We start from the raw sequence: 21,922 nt of genomic DNA on the forward strand, positions 1-21,922 counted from the left end.
TTATTATATTAGATGTATCATCTACTTGATAGGCAATCTCACCCTTTTTATAATTCTTAACAGATACCTAATATACAGAAAAAAAACCCATAGCGAAATACATTAGAGGCTCTAAAGTACCTTAAATTAGCCAAAGATAAAGTGAAATGCAGTACTTTTTTCAACACTTTGTGTTTCTGTTGTCCAAGTTTACCTAATGATTACTAGAGAAATCAGTCTTAGTTTTAACCTTGTGATAGTGACTGATCTGATCACCTTTCCTACAATTTAAAAAAAAAAAAAAAATCTGGATAGTTGATATGACTATTCATTTAATTACCTGCAGGTTTTCTGTTGTTCCCTATAATAAAGACCAGTTTAACGGAATACAGTATTCAACAATAATCAGAAAGGTGTAAAAGGGATCTTCATTTTTTCCAAATGCTAGAATGTGATCATAATGGGAAAGCAGTGTTTCTGAATAAAAACAAATACAAAATGCTTTCACAGATAGGAATTATGGGGGGGGGGGGGGGGGGGGCACGGTGATATCAAAAATATAATGTGCAGTACTCACCAAATTTGCATGACAACTACCTCTGAGGATAAGCAGCATTATGGACCAATTGCAGTCAAGGTGAAACACTGTGGTAGTAGAAGCTCAAAGAACAGCGGCTGATTATTTTTTTGCTATATTAAAGTAAATCAGTCACAATGGGCAGTTCACCAAGAGTAAAAATCAGCACTTGCCATGAAATATAAACACTACTATTCTCATTTATACAAATATGCACTTGGATGTGGTTCACTTCCAAGGATAAATTAAGACATTGTCATCATTACAGCATAAACACATTGGCAAAATGCAAACTAATGCATGCTAAGTGTTGATACAAATACTCATTATGAACATGAAAAATCAGGATTTATGTTGATTCACAAAAAAAGAAACTAAATTTGGCTTCTCAGTTATGAAAGGTTTTCTGCATGTTTAATTCAACTTTTCTACCTGTTTGTAATTTTACACTGAAATGTTCTTTTAATGCATAAGTATAATTCAAGAGATAACATTCCACATTTCATTTACCATAGCTTAGAAAACAGGGTCATTTTTTCCCAGTGTGTCTTTTTTGGGGGACCTGCAGTAGTGATAATACAAAAAAAAAAGGCACAAAAGTATTCTTTCTGTAAGAGTGGTGCAAGGTTGAAACAATCACATCAACTAGAACAAACACATTTTGTCAACAGTATCAACCATATTCTTGGTCAAAATGTATAAGTGGCGAGCTCCCTTGGCCACACTGATGGAACATGAAGAAAACAACGGGTGCGTTTTGTCACAGATGGAGCAGTCCAGTTGGAGGCCTGTGAACCTCTAGTGTAGGAAGCGAATGCTCATTTTTTGCTCCACATCCACCTTCTCCAAAACCTAAAGATTCAAGACAAAGAATAACAACAAATCTCTTAAATATACTGTTACAGCACTAAAGCAAGTATGTCCCCTAAACATATCGCAAAATCACTCTCAGCAGGAAGACATTCACAGTACCTAAGGATTAAGTAAATACTCAATTAGGTTATGATAAACAAATTTTCCTGCCTCCCAAGTTACTCGGCTGGTACAAGCATAAAACAGCAGAGGAAAACAAAACAAATACATTCCAGATTATTCAGAGCCACTGGTTGGTTTGAATTTGATTTGCATTTGCCGATTTAAAAAAAAATAACAGGATTCTGCCATAGAATGACTTGTAAATTGGTGTTGCTAGGTGTATTTTAATATCTGCCACACTGGTGTCCACTGGCTCCTCGTATGACTATGAAGGAGCAATTACTTTTACCACATTTATAATTCTACATCTCATTATCTAAGTAATCAACGAAGGGTTCAGAGATGGCAAAACGATTCTTCCTCTTTAAGCGTTTCCAATTTGTACTAAATTAACATGTTACTTTTGACAGTCGTAATAAATGAAGAGATTTTCAATTCTGTTGTCAAGAAGGGTCAGATACACTTCTGAATTAACACAATGGTGGGCAGTGAGTCGTCCCCAACCTTGATGAACTCATTGAAGGAGATGGAGTTGTCTCCATTCTGGTCAGCCTCCTGTATTGTCCGGTCAGCAATACTACCAAGCTGTTCGTCTGAGATGTTAACACCCACCATCATCCTCAAAACCTTAAGGACACAAAATAAAACTAATTCAATAAAAATACAGTTGTTGAATACGACAAGACACGCAAGGATTATTAGACATTCTTAAAACATTCACTGTTAACCTAGTTTAACAATAACATTTTATACCGTAATAGTTATTCCTCTCAGTGCTATACTATTATCTTGTCAAAGGTTCGCTTCTCAAATGACACTGAATGCATACATTCAGAATCAAAACACTTATTTCAGTTTTATGTGAACATGGGGAAAATACCTAATTTTGGGCACACCGAGAGAAGCAACATTCAGAGGAAAAAGCAGGTCAGCAGATAAGTATAGAGACACAAAGTAATTCCAATTTCAACACATGGACTAAATTCTATATTTTCAATCCATATATGCATATAAAATTGGTCCTGGGAACATATCACATGTTCTCCTCTAAACTGTTACAGAGTAAGTGGTTACAAAGTCCTGCTACATGTCACATCTTACAGAAGCTGAAAGCAACATGTCCTGAAAATATTATAAAGGTACCCATTCCCATTATGTAAAATTCTTCTGCACTGATTGGTTTGCACAAGCTAAAGCTTTCTAAATATAGGCATGTAAAAGGTACATGTTTTAACTTTTTCAGCATCTGTTCAGCACTGTTCACTTCAAGACAACTTACATTAGGACTGAAACTAAATATCATTCAGACATAGTAACAATTCTTTAGCGCAATTAAGTTGCCAATAATTAATATTTAAGTGATACTGTAAAAGATTTGAGACAAACACAAAAAAGCCCTTATTACCTCGGTGCAGCAAGTGGTAGGCAACAAACTAGGTTTGCTTGAGACTTTCATGTTTGCAGCTATGTCTCCTTCTCTTAATGTAATGCATAAATTGTACTTTTGCTGAGATGTACGTCGCTTTGGACAAAAGCGTCTGCTAAATGAATAAATGTAAATGTAAATTATTATTATAAATGCACTTCCAAAAAAGCCAGATCATTCGGACTGCAGAATAAAGTATCATTCGTTAGGATTTTCAGGTACACCCGAATTATAAAAATGTATTGTTTACAGCCCTTTTGTATTAAAGAAAACTGCACCTACTTTTGATTCATATGAAATGCAGGCATCTGAGGCAACTTGGTACAAGAAAAGAATGTGTCACCTTAGAAGACAGCATTCTGTTCCCTCATGTCTACTTTTGTAGTGCAGCATTTGTTAAACAGTAATATATCTGAATCCCTATTCAAGCTGAGGTGCAGGAATGTGAAGGTACATGCCAAACCCAGTTTAAGTTCCTCAGCTGGCAGAAAACAGACCCGTTTATTCTGGCACCTTCTTTTTTGCCACATAAAAGCAGACTGACACACAAATTGCTGTCTGTTCCCAATGAGTATTAGTCTCACAAATACGGATAAACACCCACCATGGCAAAAATTTTATACACCCACCTGAAGAAGCTCATCGCGGGAAATTTTGTCATCCCTGTCCAAGTCATATAGTCGGAATGCAACTGTAGCCAAGGAACAAAGAAAAAGAAAAAAGAAAACCATCACCTTTGAGCTGATACTGAGAGAAAACAGCTTACATGAAAAAAGAAACTTCTGGTAAATATTCATGGTCAAAGTTAGTACTGTTGTGCTCTCGATACATGCTTGTCCTTTTACAAACTAGACCACCACCACAAATTGCTCTTGTCACAACAAATTAAGAAATTAAATGAAGAAAGGCAAAGACAAACATGGTTAGAATAAGATGTGACAAAGCAGAGAAGGAAAAAGGGATTTAAAGTTAACATTTAAAAAAAATATGAAAGATATGACTAACACAGGAGTTTGTTGGTCCTGCTATTGAGGGGCTCAGTTCCAGAAGGGTCCTTGTTCTTCTCGTTGTCTTCAATTGGGCGGAAGTGCGCCAAGGTTCGCATGAACCCTCGGAAGTTCACCTGGTCCTCCCTGTGCAATCAAAAGCAGCAAAAACTATACTCAGGAAACACATTCTAAGAACAGATGTGTTGCCAAAGCATCCTGAATGTAAATAAACCTGTAAGGAAAGACTGATGTTCCTGGAATCCTAAAGAGCAAATGACACCTTTCCTATTTAAGACTGCTGATGTCACTGAAAACTCAGAGTACCAATTTGGTGCATCACCTCAGCGTAGACGTACCTACTTGAACGATGAACCTCGGTGCAGCAAGTGGTAGGGAACAAACTAGGTTTGCTTGAGACTTTCACATCTGCAGCTATGTCTCCTTCTCTCAATGTAATGCATAAATTGTACTTTTTGCTGAGATATATGTTGCATTGGACAAAAGCGTCTGCTAAATGAATAAATGTAAATGTAGACGTGCATCCTTTGTAAACTACTTCAAAACACACCAAAAAGGATACCCTAAATACATAAAAAAACTATTAAAAACTTCAGCAAAAATTTAGCTGGCTAGCCAATGGTCTTTTCAGAAATGTCATATATATTGAGATATATTTGAAGCCTGCAGGAATAAGTTCTACTTTTTTGTGCAATCATATGTACGCAAGCTTTTGTCATACCTCTGCTTCAGGCAACCAAACAAAATATATGGAACAAATGTGGCAGAAAGACTGCTGGAGTGCTCACAGCTGTCTGATATTAAGAGAAGCACACATAAGGTTTGATCAAGTTCTTTAAACTGAATATAATTTTGTAGGCCTGGGGGTTCAATGGAACCCGCATATATCACACAGATATTATATACTCATTAAGCTTAAAACAACTTATTTGTAAGGCATTGCTTTAATATGTATACTGCAATATTAGTCAATATAATAAATAAAATATATTTGCATACACACATTTTCATAATTTTTAACTGGCAGTGGCAAACATGGCAGTAACTTGTTAAAACCCTAAATACTGATTAAAAATTACTTCCCCATAACAACATCACTTGGCACAGGATACTTTTAAGTTGCATTTCCCCACCGGACCATGAAGGAGAAAAGGTGGCTTTAACAATAATATGGCTCATATTTCAAAAGAAAACATACTTACCCTTCTGGGAAAAAGGCATTGATAATTCTGTCTCCTAGAGGATTGATGGCCAGCTCTGGAATTCTTTGGAAATCTTCCCGGCTACACGTAGAGCAGAAGAGTCTAAGCTCAGTCATTTACAAAACGGAGTGTTTCTTAACCATGAAGTAACCTTTCACAATCTGCTGGAAGCAGAGACACTTTATGAAGTTGATGTCACATAAAGAAAAGTATAATTCAATAAAAGGCCGTCACGTCTTCACAGACGTTCCTATTTTCAGTTTTAATAATAGTACAAGCTTTAATAAAGGAAGTGCTGGCCAAGCCATTTATGTATATGGATGTGGCACTGATGCAGACCCAAGAGGTACTGCTCTTGACAACCTACACATTATAAAGCTGGGTGATCAAAGCTGGTAACGTTCAGTCACAAGATGACAGAAGAACCAGCATCTGCTAGATGTTGTGGCAACTGAAGTATGATTCCTTAGAGTCACCTTGAGTAGCGCAGGACAAAGTGCAATTTGACCCTTTCCCAATTCTCAGGCAGAACAGCGTAATCTCACTCAAGTTGTTTGCACCAATAACATTTGCCAGCTTCTTTTACAGCGTTATTCAACTAAATATCTCATTGTAAATAAAGGTAACATCAGCACATACTGTTTTCTACAGGACTTTTATGAGAAATAGAACACCCTCATCAAAATCAGAAATTTCACTGAGTTTTTACTGCTTAACTGTTGTTTGAAAGACATCAGTGCTTTGGCAATATAAACAAATGACTGAAAAATACTAATAATATAATTGTTAGTTTTATCCAAAGTGACTTACATATTTTTACTCACACAGACAGGTAACGCTGAATCTGGGCAGTTACAGGCAAGTACATGTTTTTTTGCAAGTTACAAGTTCAGTTTCATAACTAGTATCTACCTGTAGCCCATTTCAAGGTCTAACAGACATTGTCAGCAAACTGGTAGTTTAAAGAGCGATGTTTAAATTAAGAGGATGGTACGTGATTAATCTGAACGGCAAAGCTGCAACGATGGTACATCATATTTTAGGGAAAGCAGAGCACAGTAAAATACAGATGAATGTTGACATACTGTATTTGCTTACAGTGAAAACATCACAAAGCTTTCATGTATAACAAAAGCTTTCCTCAAACAAGCATATGATAAGTCACCAGATAAAGATAATGGAAGGGATTCACTGCAAGATTAGTCAAGGGCACACCAGGTATTGTTAATGAAAACACCACTCTTCTACTGTGTTACAAAGACAGCTCATACCCAGAGGCGTCCACAGTGAAGATTCTGCCCTTATCCAACCATGTGGTGTGGAGTGAACAAAGCTCACGGACGTACCCCTACTATATTTAGCACTGTTGTTCAGCCGATGAGGAAACTTTGTCAAACATGTCCTGACGTTATTCCTTTTATATTAAACAAGATAGCTGAAGTACAGAAATACAAGATATGTGTGAACATACTTGGCAAGAAAGCTCATTCTGATTCTAACAACTTCGTATCATTACAAATGTGAACCGTTCACGCAATACATTTAGATCTGGACCTGTTACTGTGATCATAAATCAGAATTGCATCCCTTTACATAAAAATTACCACCTTAAAATCTAGTGACTACCATTTGTGTGCCTTTACCCCACATCAGTGGATTCCTAAATCCCATTTCTCAATCTGTGTGCGTGCGCTCACACGCCTGTGTCACAGTGAACTCCAGAGCGTCCCCGTTGCATAAAACACTGGGTACCTGAGGGTGCCGTTCTCTCCCTTGTCCAAGCTGGTGAAGCGACTGTAGAGTCGGGTGATCTGACTGTGCGAGACTGTCGAGACAAAAGGGGGGAAAAAAATGAAACGATGAAACGCTACAGCGCGCCGAAAATGTTTCAGCCTGCACGGCCACAGCAATAAGTACTCGGCATAGAGCGGTTATTCACCACATTTATTTTCAGGGCACACTTCAGAAATGCTTATGCTAAAGTAAACATGGTGCATGTATAGTAACTGGGGTTTATCTCACTGCTGTTTGGGATGAATTATCACTGTGGCCCAGCAGGAAAGAGGGCACTGCGGTGCCTCCCTTCCACCCAGCCATTAAAGGGGCCCTTCGGAACGCAGTGTGCACAAACCCCTGGGTCGGGGGTTGGGGGGCAAAGTGCACCTTTGGTCACCGAGACCGCGGTGCAACTTAAACCAGGCAATGGATGACAAAGTGCCAGGACTGGTCTGGAAAGACACACAGCGCCCTTCTGGAACATGTGTCACCAGGTGGTCAAGCTGTCAACGGAGCATTACTAACCGAGCAATGACAAACAAACATGAGGGCACAGCCACAGTCACACACACACACACACACACACACACACACACACACACCCTTGTCCTGTCCTGCCTGTCTGTCTGTCACACTGGAGATGATCCATTCGGTCGCTCGGAAATACAGTACAGTACAATACACTGTACTACAGTACTGCCAAGTGAGAAACCCACCTCACACTGCTCTGCTGCAGAGATTCAAACACAAAGTTAATATGTAGCACTGAATGGCACTCAGAGAAGATCTTCAAGATGGTTAACAACACCGACCGCGGCTGTACTAATTAGCTCAACTAGTCGTCGCTGGCTTATTATTATTCCGAACTTAAGGCGGTGGTTTCTTATTCTACACTACAAGTTCAAAACGCGTCCGCAACGACAGCGTTGCGTGTAAACTGCGGCGATGTTTCACACGTTACTGCTGCTGACCACCTCCTGTCCCACAGCTCTTGTCTCGGACACGGAGCCCACGAACACCCCGACGGATGGCAACACTCACAGCCCGTCTCTTTCTTGATCTCCTCAATCTCCTCCTCTCTCAACAACGTCGACGCTCTTGAGCCCATCCTCTGATTTAGTATTCACTGATTATTTTATTCAGTCGAACTGTTCTTCGTCCTCCTGTCTCACCACACACTCGCTCTTCTTCGTCTTTCTTTCCTCGCGTCGGGTTTGCCACACACAGTCACTGCTGTGCTGCTTAGAAACCCCTTCCGTACTTCACTGACGGACAACAACTTCCTCTCCAAACTAGAAGAGTAAAAATTATATTTAGACGTTTATTAACCAATTTTTTACTACTCCTGCGGCTCGTTCCAAAGCGGCAACCGTGTTAAGCTGAACAGAGGTCTACTCGCACTTCCCCGATACACCTTCCTAGTCGCAACGAAGGGGGAGGGGCTTTTCGTGACGTCATCGAAGACGAAACGTTTCGTTACACGAACTGCGCATGCGAACTAACCTCTGGCCCAATCACCGGAAATGTCGGAAGACTCGTCCGATGAACTGTATATAATGTTACAATTTACATTTTAAGATTCTTCATAATGTCTATCCAACCAACTCCCAGATTGCTACTTTTGTTGACCCCTCAAACTTATGTGTTTTCTGCAAAGTTGAGGAAGAAACTTTGAAATTCTACCATTGCAGTGAGTAAAGGTTAAAACTTTGGGAGGACACAAGTTGAAGTTATTTTTCTGATACAAAATTTGATTTTAAGTTTTCATTGAAAGATATTTATTTTTATGGTAGTGATCATCATCATGATCATGCTGTTGATCTTAATTTTCTCGTGTTGCACTAAATTTTTTTATTCACAAAAACAAATTTCTCAAGACTTTGCCTGAATTCGATGACTTTCTTGCTGAAATTTCCCTTATTGTAAACTCTCAAACTCATAACAATAAGAACAAGTTTAAGAATTGTGACCACATTTTTTATATTGAATGAGATGCTGTTTTTTTTTTTCCCCCCTTCCTTTTCCTTTTATTGTATGTTTTTGTATTTCAATGCAGTGTTGTTCCTTTTCTGCAAAAAACAAAAAAAAAAAAAAACCGTTACAGTTTATTGGTCAATGGTATTGATAGCGATTGCTTTGAAACGAGAATGGTTAAGGTGCCTGTTAGGATATCAATAAATATTGTAATGACCCGCATTACCGTAACTTTGGGCAGGAAAATGTGTTCATTGTAAACGGTTGAATTGTGGATAAAATCGGATTCTGTAACCGCTGTGGAGACTCACGGGGATCATGGGGCGAGTGTTTGCCAGGGGGGAAGGTAGGGTCTGAGGGGCGTCAGGTAGGCTGGGTTCAGGGACAGTGAATCACACAGTCACAGTGCCTGAGGATGAGCGGCCCTCAGTCCGAGAACATCATTTCCTTGTCTGCTGGTGGGTGTTCCCATAAACATTCGTAACGAATGCTGTCCTTCCTTGCCTCCTTATTATCCGCCTCATCCAAATCCAGAGAGCAGCGCGCTACAATATGAACATGATTCAAAAGCAAGACTTCTCGCACGCTTCCATCATCATGTTTAATAGCTGAATAACTTTTCTCACTTCCTCTGTTACTGCAATGTTTGCGCTCCTAATAGATCTCACGTAGGATTAGTTATACAATTTAGACTACGCAAATAGTGGTTTATTTTGGTTATTCTGTAATTCTAGAGAAAGTGGATATATAACTATTTTGTTCTGAGACTGAGCTCACTGTAGAAGAGGACAGCGTGTGACCAACGCAAGAGTTACACTGATAACTACAGCATCAGTCCTGCTAATTTCAAGACGACATATACAAGGACTTGCTCTGTTAATTAATCTGGCCATGTTATTCATTCACAAAAAACACAGTTGAAAACTGACTTCACTCTACCACTTCCTCATAATATAGAGTAAGAGAAAGCATTGCCCCAGCATGGTTTTTCATCCAGGTTAAACATTACCCAGGAAAGACATTCTGTAGCTCAGATGCATATTCGCCTTTTGATCTGAAATGCAAATCTGATAGCTTATGCAACAAAAATAACCACTTTTACTTCAGTGTACCAAAAGTTATGCCTCTCGGTATAAAACATGATGAGCAGTGCTTGATAAAGTCCAGCAGCCACCTTCTGGGACTTGAGTCACAACCCTACTGCTGCTCAGGATTTTCTGACAGTTCCTGATCTGTATAAGTGTGTTAACATGTAAAACACTTGCATACACAGATCAGATTCTACTGTTCCTGCTGTACCAGGAAAAGGTTTGGGTGGTTTATTTCGGCATTAAATCATGAACCCATTGTAACCATAGGGAACAAAGACCAATATTTTACCTTATTGAAAAGTGTTGCAAGGAACTGAGTTTTAAAAATATACCAGGCAGCAGCAATAAATCAAAATGTTCGTTCTTTATTTTTCCCCACTTATAAAAGAATTAAGTTAAATTGAGAAACAGTCCACCAGAAGTTAGTCTTACTGTTCTAACCAGTGGTCCTTGATACATTTGTTTGTCGCATTAATGAAATAAAAGGATGTAACAAAATGTAAATAGCATGTTCACAGTAATAAATACTCAAATCTTTTTTTTATAATGACATAATATATGTATATTTATATATAATAATATATGGTAAAAACTTCAAGTTAAAGAAAAACTTGATAAACACAGATGGCAAAATAACAAAAATGATTGCATGTTTTCATTCCCAAGGCATCAGTAAACCACAGATTCAAGAGTCATTTCCTGTTTATAATAAATAATGAGATGTTGCTTTAAAGTCATAGTGCATTGCTGTAAATAATAATTAAAAAAAATAGTGCAAGTTCTCTCCAAATGATTTTCCAACTTTTCAAACAAATAGGAATGACAATGAAAGCAAATCGGATAGTGTTTTTAAATCTACAGCACCTGCATTCCATTCACCTGATATACTATATTATTAAACTCTTTAAAGTCATGGCAAATAAAGAAAAGAAAATTAAATAAATAAATAAATTCAAAATAAAATTATAAACATGCTTTATGTGGAAATCATGGTTTTCTGGTTTGTGACCGTTTTTGGCAAGTCATCTGAAATCACACTGGATTTTTTGGTTCTCCTCTCTCCATATTTTCAGAACCTTAAATCCACCCATCTGTGCTGTCAGTCAACGTCATCATGAGGTGCATAGAAAATTCAGTAATGGTCAACTTAAGATGCAAGATGTTTAACAGGAGTCCAACTGTCATGCAGCATATTTGTGTGACGCAGAGCAAAGCAGTCTTGTGAAGTGTGTTCTGCATCTACTCACACCTTTCCCTGCTTTTTGCCCCTAGACATCTGAAAGGTGGGAGTTCGGGGATTGGGGGGGGGGGGGCGTTACCCATTTTCTGTTCTCTGCACAGGCAGACTTCCTGCAGTCTAGGTGGAACTCTGACTGTATCATCTTCTGTGCAAGTACACTTACACCTCTGCACCCAGCTCAATGACCCCAGCTTCTAGGATGGGCACCAGCTTGTCCTCCACCTGTACCAGCAGGATGGTTTTGTCAATATGGGAGCGGCTGCCTGGGTCTCGGCTACAAGGCACCCATCGGTGAATCACCTGAAACAGGTAACGCCAGGATGAAGGAAAATTGAAAGAGCATTGTGTGCCAGGACATCTGCCAAGACATGTGTCATTGTAGTAAACGGGAGATATGGCCAGAGCCCAGTGTGTACGATAAACATGACCTTGGACCTGACAGTTTAACAGTATAAACAAATCTTTGTCATCATTTCACATTGTTTTAATGCAATGCCTATGTTACCTGACTATCGCAGCATTTTGTAATACCAGTGTTACAGTAAAAATAGTTTACTTACATGTCCCTCCATGCCCTCTTGGGGGCTCCAGTCCTTCCAATAGCTGCGTCCAGCTTTCAGTCTCATGGCCTCGTCAGGCCACTGAAGCTCTTTGCGTTTTGACACATTGATCATCTCCAGTACTTGACTGGCATCCACAATCTGAAAGAGCAACAGCACATCAAGGTATCACAAGACTATATGGCTTTGAAATTAGCTTCAGGCCTTAGATGACTTATGTTTTTTTTTTCCAAAATTCTTGATGGAAAATTCTTCCTTGTGAGGACCTGGTCTGGTACTGCTGAGCATCATGGCCTCACCTGCACCCTGTAGGAGATGTCATCCCGGCGGACAGCCGAAAGTGTTGGGTGGTGGTGGCTAGCTGGGTCGGTGTGGCACAACCCCTCGCTACCCAGCAGGCCTACCAGAGTATGGCGTTTGCAGGGTGGGATGCTGTGGCTAGACAGTGAGGCAGAAGGCCCTGCAGGGTCCGGTCCCAGACGCAACTGCAGGGAAGTGGGCAGTGTGCGCAAGGAAAGCTGGCTTGTAGAGGATCGGCGGCAAGGCTCCAGGCCCGTAGCGGAGGTACGCAAGGATGAGTGCCGACTGCTACTGTAGCGGTAGGAGGAAGACTGGCTTGCAACAGAGGCCCGAGCTGGGGACTGACGGACCAGGCCAGACTGCACCGACTGAGAGCTGTGGCTGGTGCCTGGTGTCAAAGTAACAGCAGAGGGGTTTTTTATAAGAAATATAAAAAATAATAATAAAAAAAAAATTTAGCTTCAAGTAGCTTGACATATTAAGAAGGTTCCTTCTTATTATAGCACAGCCATGGCTTTAAACAGAACTTACCCAGGGAGTGTGGCTGGTAGGGCAGTGGAGCTGCAGGTCCTTGAACTCCAGTATGAGAGACAGAGCTCTGCTGGGAGTCACTCACCCCTGTCCCATTCCCACTGGCACAGGACATGCCCCCATTTGCATCCGAATCCTCAATATTCCCACCGCTGTTGCAGCCTGCCCCACAGCCCTTTCGTAGCCTGGCAGGAAGAGAGATCGCAACTACGTCATACACATTCAACGTGAATCATGGGGTACTGCGATAATGCTGAGAGGCACCGAATTAGGGATAATGACCCTAAAGAGGAACAAGTAATGGGAAATTTGTGTTTGAATTTTCCATTTTTACTGTACAGCATATTAAAACAAAGTCTTCTGGTGAAATGTAGTAATCTGATGTGGGCATGTTAAAGGTTCCATCATCTAACCTAGCTTGTTTTAATTCAAACTAAGTAATGAACTTCTATATTATACATCTCAAAATCATTATTTGGAAAAGTACGCAAAACAATCACGTGAACGGTTTTCCCCACACGCTCACCTGTGCCAGGTGCTGACGATGAAGTTGCGGATGTTACCAATGCTAATCGGGCCTCCCAGGATATGGCCAAGCTGAGCATGAGAGTTGCAGTATGAAGTGGTCAGCGGAGAGACATAGATGGGGTAACCGATCGGCTGGTCGCATGATGAGTTGATCATGTTGCGCAGTGCCTGCTTTGCATTCTGAATGCTGCCACGCTCAGGGTTCCTATTCCGCAAAAAGACAAGCTCTTGTTGCTGCCCCGCCCACAGGCCACGCACACACTCTTTGTTTACCTGTGGTGGAGAGCAGAGAGAAACTGGTCAGATATTCATAAATTAGGCAATGCCATATTATCAATATCTGAAACAGGTTGAAATAAATAAGCTATTTACTGCAGTTATTTTTTTTTTGCACAAATGAAGTTTTTCATATACCACTTGTTTTTCATACCATAATGGTTAAGGCCTGACATCCTTTTCTGATTTGATCTTTCCTCCAATTCACTGTCCTCTTTCTCAGATCCATATCTTGTCTTAGTGTATGTAGTATATAAATCTTGTCCAATTAGTCCCCCACCTTTATTTTCCTATCTATGTCTTTAGACCTCACAGTTTCATAACAAACCTTAATGACACGAAAGCTGAGGTAGCGGCGATTGAGCATGATGATCTTGTACTCATTGGTGCCCTCGTCAAGGACATGTCGCAGGGCAAGGAGGGAGGGTGAATTGGAGAGCACTGCGCTACGCCAGGCTGGGTCACCCTCATGAGCAATCACGAGGTTCTGTTGGTGGGAGGAGATGGCCTCAAACAGAACAGCTGGTTCATCATACTCATCTGGGGATGTGAAGTGGTCCTGGGGAAGTATAAGTGATCGCAAAAGTTAGGAAGACCAAACACATACATACACAAAGTTTTCAAACACTTGGAAAAATCATATTCTCTATTTACACTGTCTCTCTGTCACAGACACTCACACCCATAACCATGGAAAAGCATTGAAGAGACAAATAAGTTGAATAAGGAAAAGCCTGAAACCTGGTGCAGCTTTAGCGACATGCGAATTCCTGGAACAACAACTTTCCTCAGCAGCTCCATGTCAGCAAAGATCCACTCGTCCCGAACGGAAGAAATACGAAAGTCTCCCTTGAAGAGTGCATGCAGTCCATACAGGAAGGACTCCAGGTTACTACAGACAGAAATGGAAGAGAAAATTCACAAGGCCATCAATTCAAAAGCACCTAGATATAGTCAGGAATAGCACAAAAATGTAATAGAGATATATGTTGAGTGGTGAACATTTTTTCCCCTGGCTCATAGGCTGACTGACCTGGACATGTGGTGCGAAGCAGTGCCCAGTGCTCTCCGGCCCAGTACACACAGTCCATAACAAAGAGTGACCAGGGCAGAATCCTTCTCACAGTCCAGAGGCTGTGGGAAGACACACAGGCAATGTGTGACAATGTTAGGATGGGTATTAAATAGGTGAAAAGATTAAGCAGTAACAGATAGAAACTGACATTTTCAACAAGGTTGCATTGCGCTACATCAGCAAGAGATTATAATGTTGGAAAAGCACATTTTCCACATGGAGATCAGTTCACCTTCTGCCTGCGGCTGTTGCAGTACTGTATCCAATTGAGATAGACCCCACAGAAGCTGTCCCTAGAGATGCCTGCTAAGCGGTGGTCGTAGTCCTCATCAATGTTGGGGTTAAAGGTTGGGTCCAGGTCCACATAGTTGCGCTCAATGCAGCAGCGCAGGCCCTCCTGCATGGTATCATTGGCCAGCCACTCCTCTAGCTTGGGTGAGGCCGTTACATAGTAAATGATACCCTGAAATTTGGGTAGCAGAAGATGGTAACTATAAGTTACCCAGTACTCAAAAAAAAAAAAAAAAAAAAAGACATCCGAATTGGCGGTCTCCCTGAGGGGTAGCATTTCTAACCCAAAGGCAAGAACACAGACATTGTTTTGAGCAGAGCATTTCTTGTTGTGTACTTAAATGTGGATGCATAGCACATATGCATAAATGTAGCAACTTTCTGCTCGAAAGATGTTTGTGATCAGAGCCCATGGCGGGAGACGAATTCATATCTACAATCCTACTCTCTTACTTCCTGATGCCCTCTCACCTTGACATAGTAGGTGGTGAGGATGCGGCGCAGGTCAAACATCTGCAGCATGGAGCCTGCACTGTTATCAGTGATACTGTAGCCTTCCAGCACGTATTTTGTGACAAGCACTTCCCAGGCCAGCCATCGCTGTCCAAAGGCAGCATTGAAGGAGAGCACGTGCGGTAGGTGGCCTGGCTCACAGCAGCAGCAGCCCTCATCCTCCTCCACACCTTCTGTGATGGCCTCCACCTCCCGCTGTTGGCAGTATGTTCCTATGAAAGCACGGAGCCAGATTGCACAAAATTTAAAGATTTCCTCTTCCAGAGGGCTACAAGAAAATGTACACTCATAGCAAATGCTGTTATACATCCAGTTATTTTGATATTTCACATATTTCATACCTCTTTCATCAGTATCAGTGGAAAAAATATAGTGGCTATTTAATAAGACTTATTAATAACTAATGTATTCAACACCATGTCCATAATGTGGTAAATAAGCACATCCTACACATGTTTGTCATTCACACACAACTCAAGGCATGCCTTCAAATACCAATGTCCTTACCCCTGAACTCAAGTCCTCGCAGCTGGAAGGTGACCAGGCCATTCCCAATTTCAACCAGATGCACCAGGGCATTGAGGTAGTCAGAGGCCAGGATGAAGCAGTCACCTGTTCCGTAGTTTCCCCAGCGGCCCAGCTGCAAGTCTCCACAGAGACTATGTTGCAAGGAGCGGGTGAGATGCTCATAGAATATTGAATTCAGGTTGTTGTCATCTGAGCCTGAAATCCAGAACAAAGATGTAATGAACTGCTGTGGTGCAAGAGCACATAATAAAAAACACTCTTACATCTTTACTAAAATCATAAGCTACCAATAAATGAAGTCAATTTCACTTAAAGGCAAAAAGCCTACTACAGGCTGTGCCTTTCTCTCATACATATAGGTATTGACTTTAGGAGATCATTCACACACAAGCAGGATTCTTGACACTTCTGATGTATGGTGGTCCACAAAGACTGAATTTTACAGATTTATACCAGGCCCATAAATTTAAAAGGGAAAAAAAAAAAAAAAAAAACTGCATGCCAGTTACAACAGCACTGAAGAAAGCAAAAAGCTTAATACTGCAAAGTACACAATTTCACAATGGCAGCTATACTACAATTTTAAAGTACTTCTGAATGGCCACTTTGAACAATTGCACAACAGTAAAATTAATGTAAAAATATTAGAAAACAACATCATCTAGTACTGACTTCAACGCAACGGGTTTCCTCAAACACACTACTGGAAAGTTTCGTCAAGAACACTTATTTGTTCCCATCTGAACTGCTGCCCTTATTTTGTTTGTGCCCTCATTTTCTGAATCAGTAGTAAAACTGTACTCCTTGGTGACCTGATCCGTGCGCCTCAGGATTTTGGACGATTTCATCACACTCTCCTCCAGCTGTCCTTGTGCAACATTGACGAGATGGGATGCTTTGACCCTACCTTTGGATGACCAACCTTTAAGACTAGCAGTCACACTACTTGCTCTGCTTGCTTCACACTGTTGCAGTAGTAGTATCTTTGTGTGGGTGATATAACCACAACAGTATTGAACATGAGGATAAACTAGTGCATTGTACATTCTCTGACTACAAGTGCATGCAGCTGTATAAAAGTGTTGCAGCTGCTGTTCATCACAGGACTTGAAGGCATCTGTTTGGAATCTGAATATTTACAATAGGATTTGCTGTTTCCATTGAATCCCCTCATATAAAATCTATGTGGCAATATAAACAGTCCACCTGGGTTCCTGTCCAGTTGGGAAGCCAGTCTGGTGTTGGAATGGTCCACTCTCTTTGTACTGCAAAAGACAGACAATCACATAGTGTGAAATAAAGTCTACTCTCCTCATATACGTATATAATTATAGTATGACTCACAGTTCTGGCAGATTTAAATTTAGAACGTAATGGAGGTAAGTCCTTTACTTGTAGTCTCTCTCCCAGAACTTGACAGGGCGAACATAGGAGGTGATGAAGATGGCACTGCCCAGAAAAGGGTTGAGGGGTGTGGAGAAGATGGCGGACACAACTGCTTGAACGAAGAGCATGGCAGAGTCTATTTAGGGTGAATGTGTCAAGAATAAATAAGTCTCAGAAAATAAAGCACAATATGAGAAATTAATGACATACACATGGAAGAAATGCTTCAAAGTTACACTAGAACTGAACTGCTGTATTTTGTGTAACTGGAACTCAAGTAAAAACGATTTCATTGCTTAGCTCTCATCCGAAGTCATCCAAAGGACTGACAGCTGTATCCAGTAACACACCTGGGTATTTAACTGGAGTTACTCAGGTTAATTACTCAGCTCAACTGTCCCAGAGGTCCTTCTAGAATCTCGAACCTGAAAGCTTTAGGTTACAAACCAGGGTTTTTTTTTTTTTTCTTTTATCTCCTTAGTACATGCGGCCTTGACATAATGGAAAACTGTTGTGAAGTGGCACTTTTAGTGTTTGGGTGTTATAACTGGAGAGCAGAGGATGTCAGTTGTACTTGCTTCATCTACAGTGCAAAAGGATACGAGGCACGGCGAACGGCTGGGCAAAGGCATGGAAGGCAGACCCCCAGGTGATCTGCCAGGGGGCAATGTAGGTGTAGACAAAGTGCAGTTTGTAGAAGAGCTCCCATAGCTATGGTATGAAAAACAAAATCATAAGAACCACTCCCAAACTAGTACCCCCTGGAAGTTATTGAAAAATATGATTTAAACCCTCAGGAAACACCCAGCATCCGCAAGCGCAACCCCCTGAACACCCGGCCCCTCACCTTGCTGAAGACGATGGACATGAGGAAGAGGTCGAGCAACAAGGTCTCTGACAGGGCATGGTAATCGAAGGTGAAGAAGAGGACGGTGAAGAGCACCGTTACATATTGATATGTGGGGCTGCTGTAGGAGGAGCGCAGCAGCTTGAGACCAGCCACCGTAATCATCAAAGCACCCACCCTGAGGGAAATTAAGGCACGTGGTAGGATAACAGAAGCAACAGCTCCTGACTTGAGCAAACGCTACAAGGAGCTGCTGAGAACAACTGTGGAGGTCTCTCAAGGAAAACAAAGGAAGAATCTATGGAAGGATGGACCAAGGCACTCACTCTGTATCCAGCTTTTTGGGGCTGGCCAGCTCACGCGCACTGCCGCTGAGCTCATTCAAGACAACCAGTGGGTAGAGAACATTTTTCTCAGCAAAGAGCAACCATACATGCAGCTTCTCAAACCACATCACGTGGGCTGCCCCTGGAGTGGGAAAAAGTATTCAGAATAGAAAGGAGAAAAACAGGAGTCATCCCACAAGACACACCCATTCAAGTTACAAGAATACAACTTTGCAAGACGTTTTATTGAATATTCCTACTTCAACTTACAGGGTACGTCACATTTACAAGTAACAAACTTGGATTTAACTCATCTCCTGACACCCGAGTAGCACACATTCATTTATTTAACAGGAGCTTGTCTCAAAAACAACATACAGTACAATGATTAAGTATTTATCTAAGGTGACTTACAATGCTAGATATACTGCGTTTTACAGCCTATAAACATTCACACATTTATACAGTATTGCAATGTAACTAACACACACACACAGTCTGAAACCGCTTGTTCCAAGCGGGGTCACGGTAAACCGGAGCCTAACCCGGCAACACAGGGCGCAAGGCTTGAGAGGGAGGGGACACACCCAGGACGGGACGCCAGTCCGTCCCAAGGCACCCCAAGTAGGACTCGAACCCCAGACCCACCAGAGAGCAGGCACAGGTCAAACCCACTGCATCACCGCGCCCCCCTGCAAAGTTAACACTATTTGCAATTTAGATTCAACAGTTCACTTGAAATACGTGCCTTTGGATTGTAAGAGGAAATCAACCTCAACACGGAGAGACACCGGAGGGGTATTTGCAAGCAACATTTACATTTATTCTGTGCATGTTCATGTTGTGCAGTTTCTTTTTTATAATTACAGTACATTTCTACAAATGTTTAAGATATGTTTCATTGACTTTTGCAAGGGCAACTTCATTGCAGCATATCGTGTAAGGTTTATGTGGTGATGGGGTTAGACAAAGTTTTTTTCATTTACACAAGGTCTCAGCAGTAAAGGAACATAACACACAGACAACCAGTAGTCACCAGTGAAATGAGTCTTTGGACTGTGGGAGTAAATGGGAGCACCTTGAGGAAACCCACGTTTTGTACTACGTACAGTAGAAGTGTGTGGTATGTCAATGCTACGGAAGAGCTGAACAAGCGCAGGCATACAGCCGCACAATGTTACAGAGGAATTAATGAAAGGAAAGTAGTTTAGTATGTTGTGTCATGTTAAATACAGAACTGCCCATTTTAATGGGATTTGGTGATATAATGATGACGATAAAATGATGGTGATATCAGTTTTTGGGCTCAGGATCATACATATTTTACCTTCAAACCAAACAGCAATTATGTCTGAGAATTCACCTTAAGAATGATTTTTCAGGAATGCATTTTTTTCCCCCCATAAAGTGGAGGAAAACTGTAGTCACCATTCCAACAGACAGACACAGAAAACATTCTAAAGCAAAACTAAGGGTAAGATACGCATCTGTTCTTAAAGTATATCATAAAGACCTAAAGTAGAACAGAAAAAAAATGTCTTTATTGACCAACTTACCTCTGACCTCAAACTGGTAGTATTCCTTGGACTTGAGCAAAGGATGAGAGAAACAGTACCAGGGCAACTGTTTGCGGACTTGGGGCAGTAGGTAATGGTTGAACAGGCCCACTGTTCCCAGCAGTGTATACAAAACATAGCTCAGGAATGGCTGGAGGAAACAAAATCAGAGCAATTCACACACAATTGAGACCATACACATACCCCTGGGCAAGTCCTAGATTTTGGACAGTATCAAAGGTGATTAAAAACTTTGATACATCACTTTAAAATTAGACTAATAGAATTTTAAAAGGTAACCCTGTCACTCCACACACGTGGTTCCAAAGGAGAGCTCTGCCTACCTGCAGTGCGATGAATACTGTGCTGACGTGAATGGCGAAGTACAGGACAGCAATGAGTACACACACTATCAGGTCCGACTGCAGCCGCTCATTCTGCAAGGGTAAAGGGAATAAGGAAAGGATGTGATGTGAAAAATAACCTCTCCAAAAATATTTGAGTGGTATTCAGCAGCGGGGGCAGGGGAGCAGTACTGTGTGTGATTTTAAAGGTCTTAATGCATTAGTGAATTCTACTAAAACAAACAAAAAAATCTTTAACAGACTGAAATTTTAAGCTCTATGTAGCTCAAGGCCAGTTTGGTTCAATAAATACTTCAGATACAGCCATCATAAACAAACAAATTCTTTGTAACACTTATTTGTATTAACTTCCAGCTAGATTAACACGGAACTCAATGGCTGAAAATGACATCTCCACAAACTTCTATTTAGTGTCATCTGTTGACTGATTTATCCAATAATCCTGTACAATGTTCTTCATCTTCTGGCTCCTTTGAACTTTTATCATCTTCTCTGGTTCTGTCTCCACTGCAGGAGTGAGTTGAATGCAACCTTACATTGCTATGAGGTTTGGGTGTGCTTTTCTGCCATCTACTGCCTAAGCAGGCAGACAGGTTGCCTTTGCTCTGTCGCTGACAGACTTCTAGAAAATAGGCAAGGGAAGAAAATCCATCCATTTTCATTAAGCGCTTGCCCTGAGCAGGCTTACAGTGGTCCAGAGCTTTGGCCAGAATCACTGGATGCAAGGCTGAGGGTGCTACATCCTGGATAGGATGCCAGTACATTGCAAGGTAGCCACATACCCGTACACACACACAGGGCAATTTATTGTCCTCAGTTCACCTGAGCTGCATGTCTAGACTGTAGGAGGAAACTGGAGCACACAGAGACGGGGAAAACATTCAAACTCCATGCAGACTGAGCTGGACTCAATCCTACATCCGAACACCACAGGTACTGTGAGGTGGCATCGCTAGCCACTGTGCCACCAAGAGTAGAAAAAATTAAATATTTATATTGAGAAAACATTAAACTTATCCAAACAGACAAAGAATATTCATAAACACCAACATCAAAATTCTTTTAAACAACAATGGTAATGCAAGTAAAGATACGTAACAATTCTGTGGGTCTAAGTGAAAAATGTGCAGGACAGTGTCACAGTGGGTAAAGCTGGTGCTTCACACCTCCTGAGTTGACTGGTGTGTATACATTCAAATCCAGCTCAAGGTGTGTGGAGTTTACATGTACCTCTCTGTGTTTACACCCTATAGACATGCACTGACGAAGGCAACAGCAAACCACTTCCGTTCCTCCCTTGCCTATAAAACCCACACAAGTAGTTGCCAAGAGTCAGATTCAACTGACTGGTATTTCCACCCTTCGACCCACAAACACATAAGAGAAGGACAGTTGCTCAGAGACATTAATACTTACAACACAGTTCCTAAGCTTTTCTGGCAAGGGGTCCTGCACTTCAGATAAGGGGTCCTCTGGGTTCTTCTCTTTCAGGCTGGGAAATATCTTAGACTGAACTAGTGAACTGTGGAGAGACATAGTGTGCAGTAACATGATCATTTCATATATTAAGGAGTTTTCCTCATTTTATTTCTT

General features: G+C 41.1%; 2 protein-coding genes across 4 annotated transcripts in view; both read right to left on the reverse strand.

Moving 5' to 3' along the window:
- Positions 1–510: 510 nt before the first annotated feature.
- chp1 (calcineurin-like EF-hand protein 1) lies at positions 511–8,365 on the reverse strand. The gene is made up of 7 exons (XM_018727464.2): positions 7,984–8,365; positions 6,919–6,991; positions 5,167–5,247; positions 3,963–4,090; positions 3,587–3,648; positions 2,036–2,158; positions 511–1,408 (listed from the first exon to the last, which is right to left on the reverse strand). Exons 1-7 carry the CDS (start codon positions 8,048–8,050, stop codon positions 1,355–1,357), a joined length of 588 nt encoding a protein of 195 aa, XP_018582980.1. The 5' UTR covers positions 8,051–8,365; the 3' UTR covers positions 511–1,354.
- A 1,839-nt stretch (positions 8,366–10,204) lies between these two features.
- The window catches only part of pcnx1 (pecanex 1), a 32,735-nt gene continuing 21,017 nt past the window's right edge, over positions 10,205–21,922 (reverse strand). For all 3 annotated transcript variants that reach the window (XM_029258301.1, XM_018727405.2, XM_029258302.1), the window contains 19 exons: positions 21,746–21,851; positions 20,309–20,401; positions 19,965–20,115; positions 18,409–18,550; positions 18,083–18,260; positions 17,838–17,946; positions 17,242–17,371; positions 17,056–17,114; positions 15,829–16,044; positions 15,280–15,533; positions 14,750–14,980; positions 14,476–14,576; positions 14,184–14,334; positions 13,771–14,001; positions 13,165–13,439; positions 12,639–12,823; positions 12,107–12,495; positions 11,808–11,948; positions 10,205–11,547 (listed from right to left, as the gene is read on the reverse strand). In XM_029258301.1, the coding sequence (XP_029114134.1) occupies positions 11,407–11,547; positions 11,808–11,948; positions 12,107–12,495; positions 12,639–12,823; positions 13,165–13,439; positions 13,771–14,001; positions 14,184–14,334; positions 14,476–14,576; positions 14,750–14,980; positions 15,280–15,533; positions 15,829–16,044; positions 17,056–17,114; positions 17,242–17,371; positions 17,838–17,946; positions 18,083–18,260; positions 18,409–18,550; positions 19,965–20,115; positions 20,309–20,401; positions 21,746–21,851 (3,283 nt within the window). In that variant the 3' untranslated portion in view covers positions 10,205–11,406. The remainder of the gene's footprint in view (positions 11,548–11,807; positions 11,949–12,106; positions 12,496–12,638; positions 12,824–13,164; positions 13,440–13,770; positions 14,002–14,183; positions 14,335–14,475; positions 14,577–14,749; positions 14,981–15,279; positions 15,534–15,828; positions 16,045–17,055; positions 17,115–17,241; positions 17,372–17,837; positions 17,947–18,082; positions 18,261–18,408; positions 18,551–19,964; positions 20,116–20,308; positions 20,402–21,745; positions 21,852–21,922) is intronic.

Source organism: Scleropages formosus, chromosome 15, assembly GCF_900964775.1.
Source record: "Scleropages formosus chromosome 15, fSclFor1.1, whole genome shotgun sequence".
NCBI lineage: Eukaryota > Metazoa > Chordata > Actinopteri > Osteoglossiformes > Osteoglossidae > Scleropages > Scleropages formosus.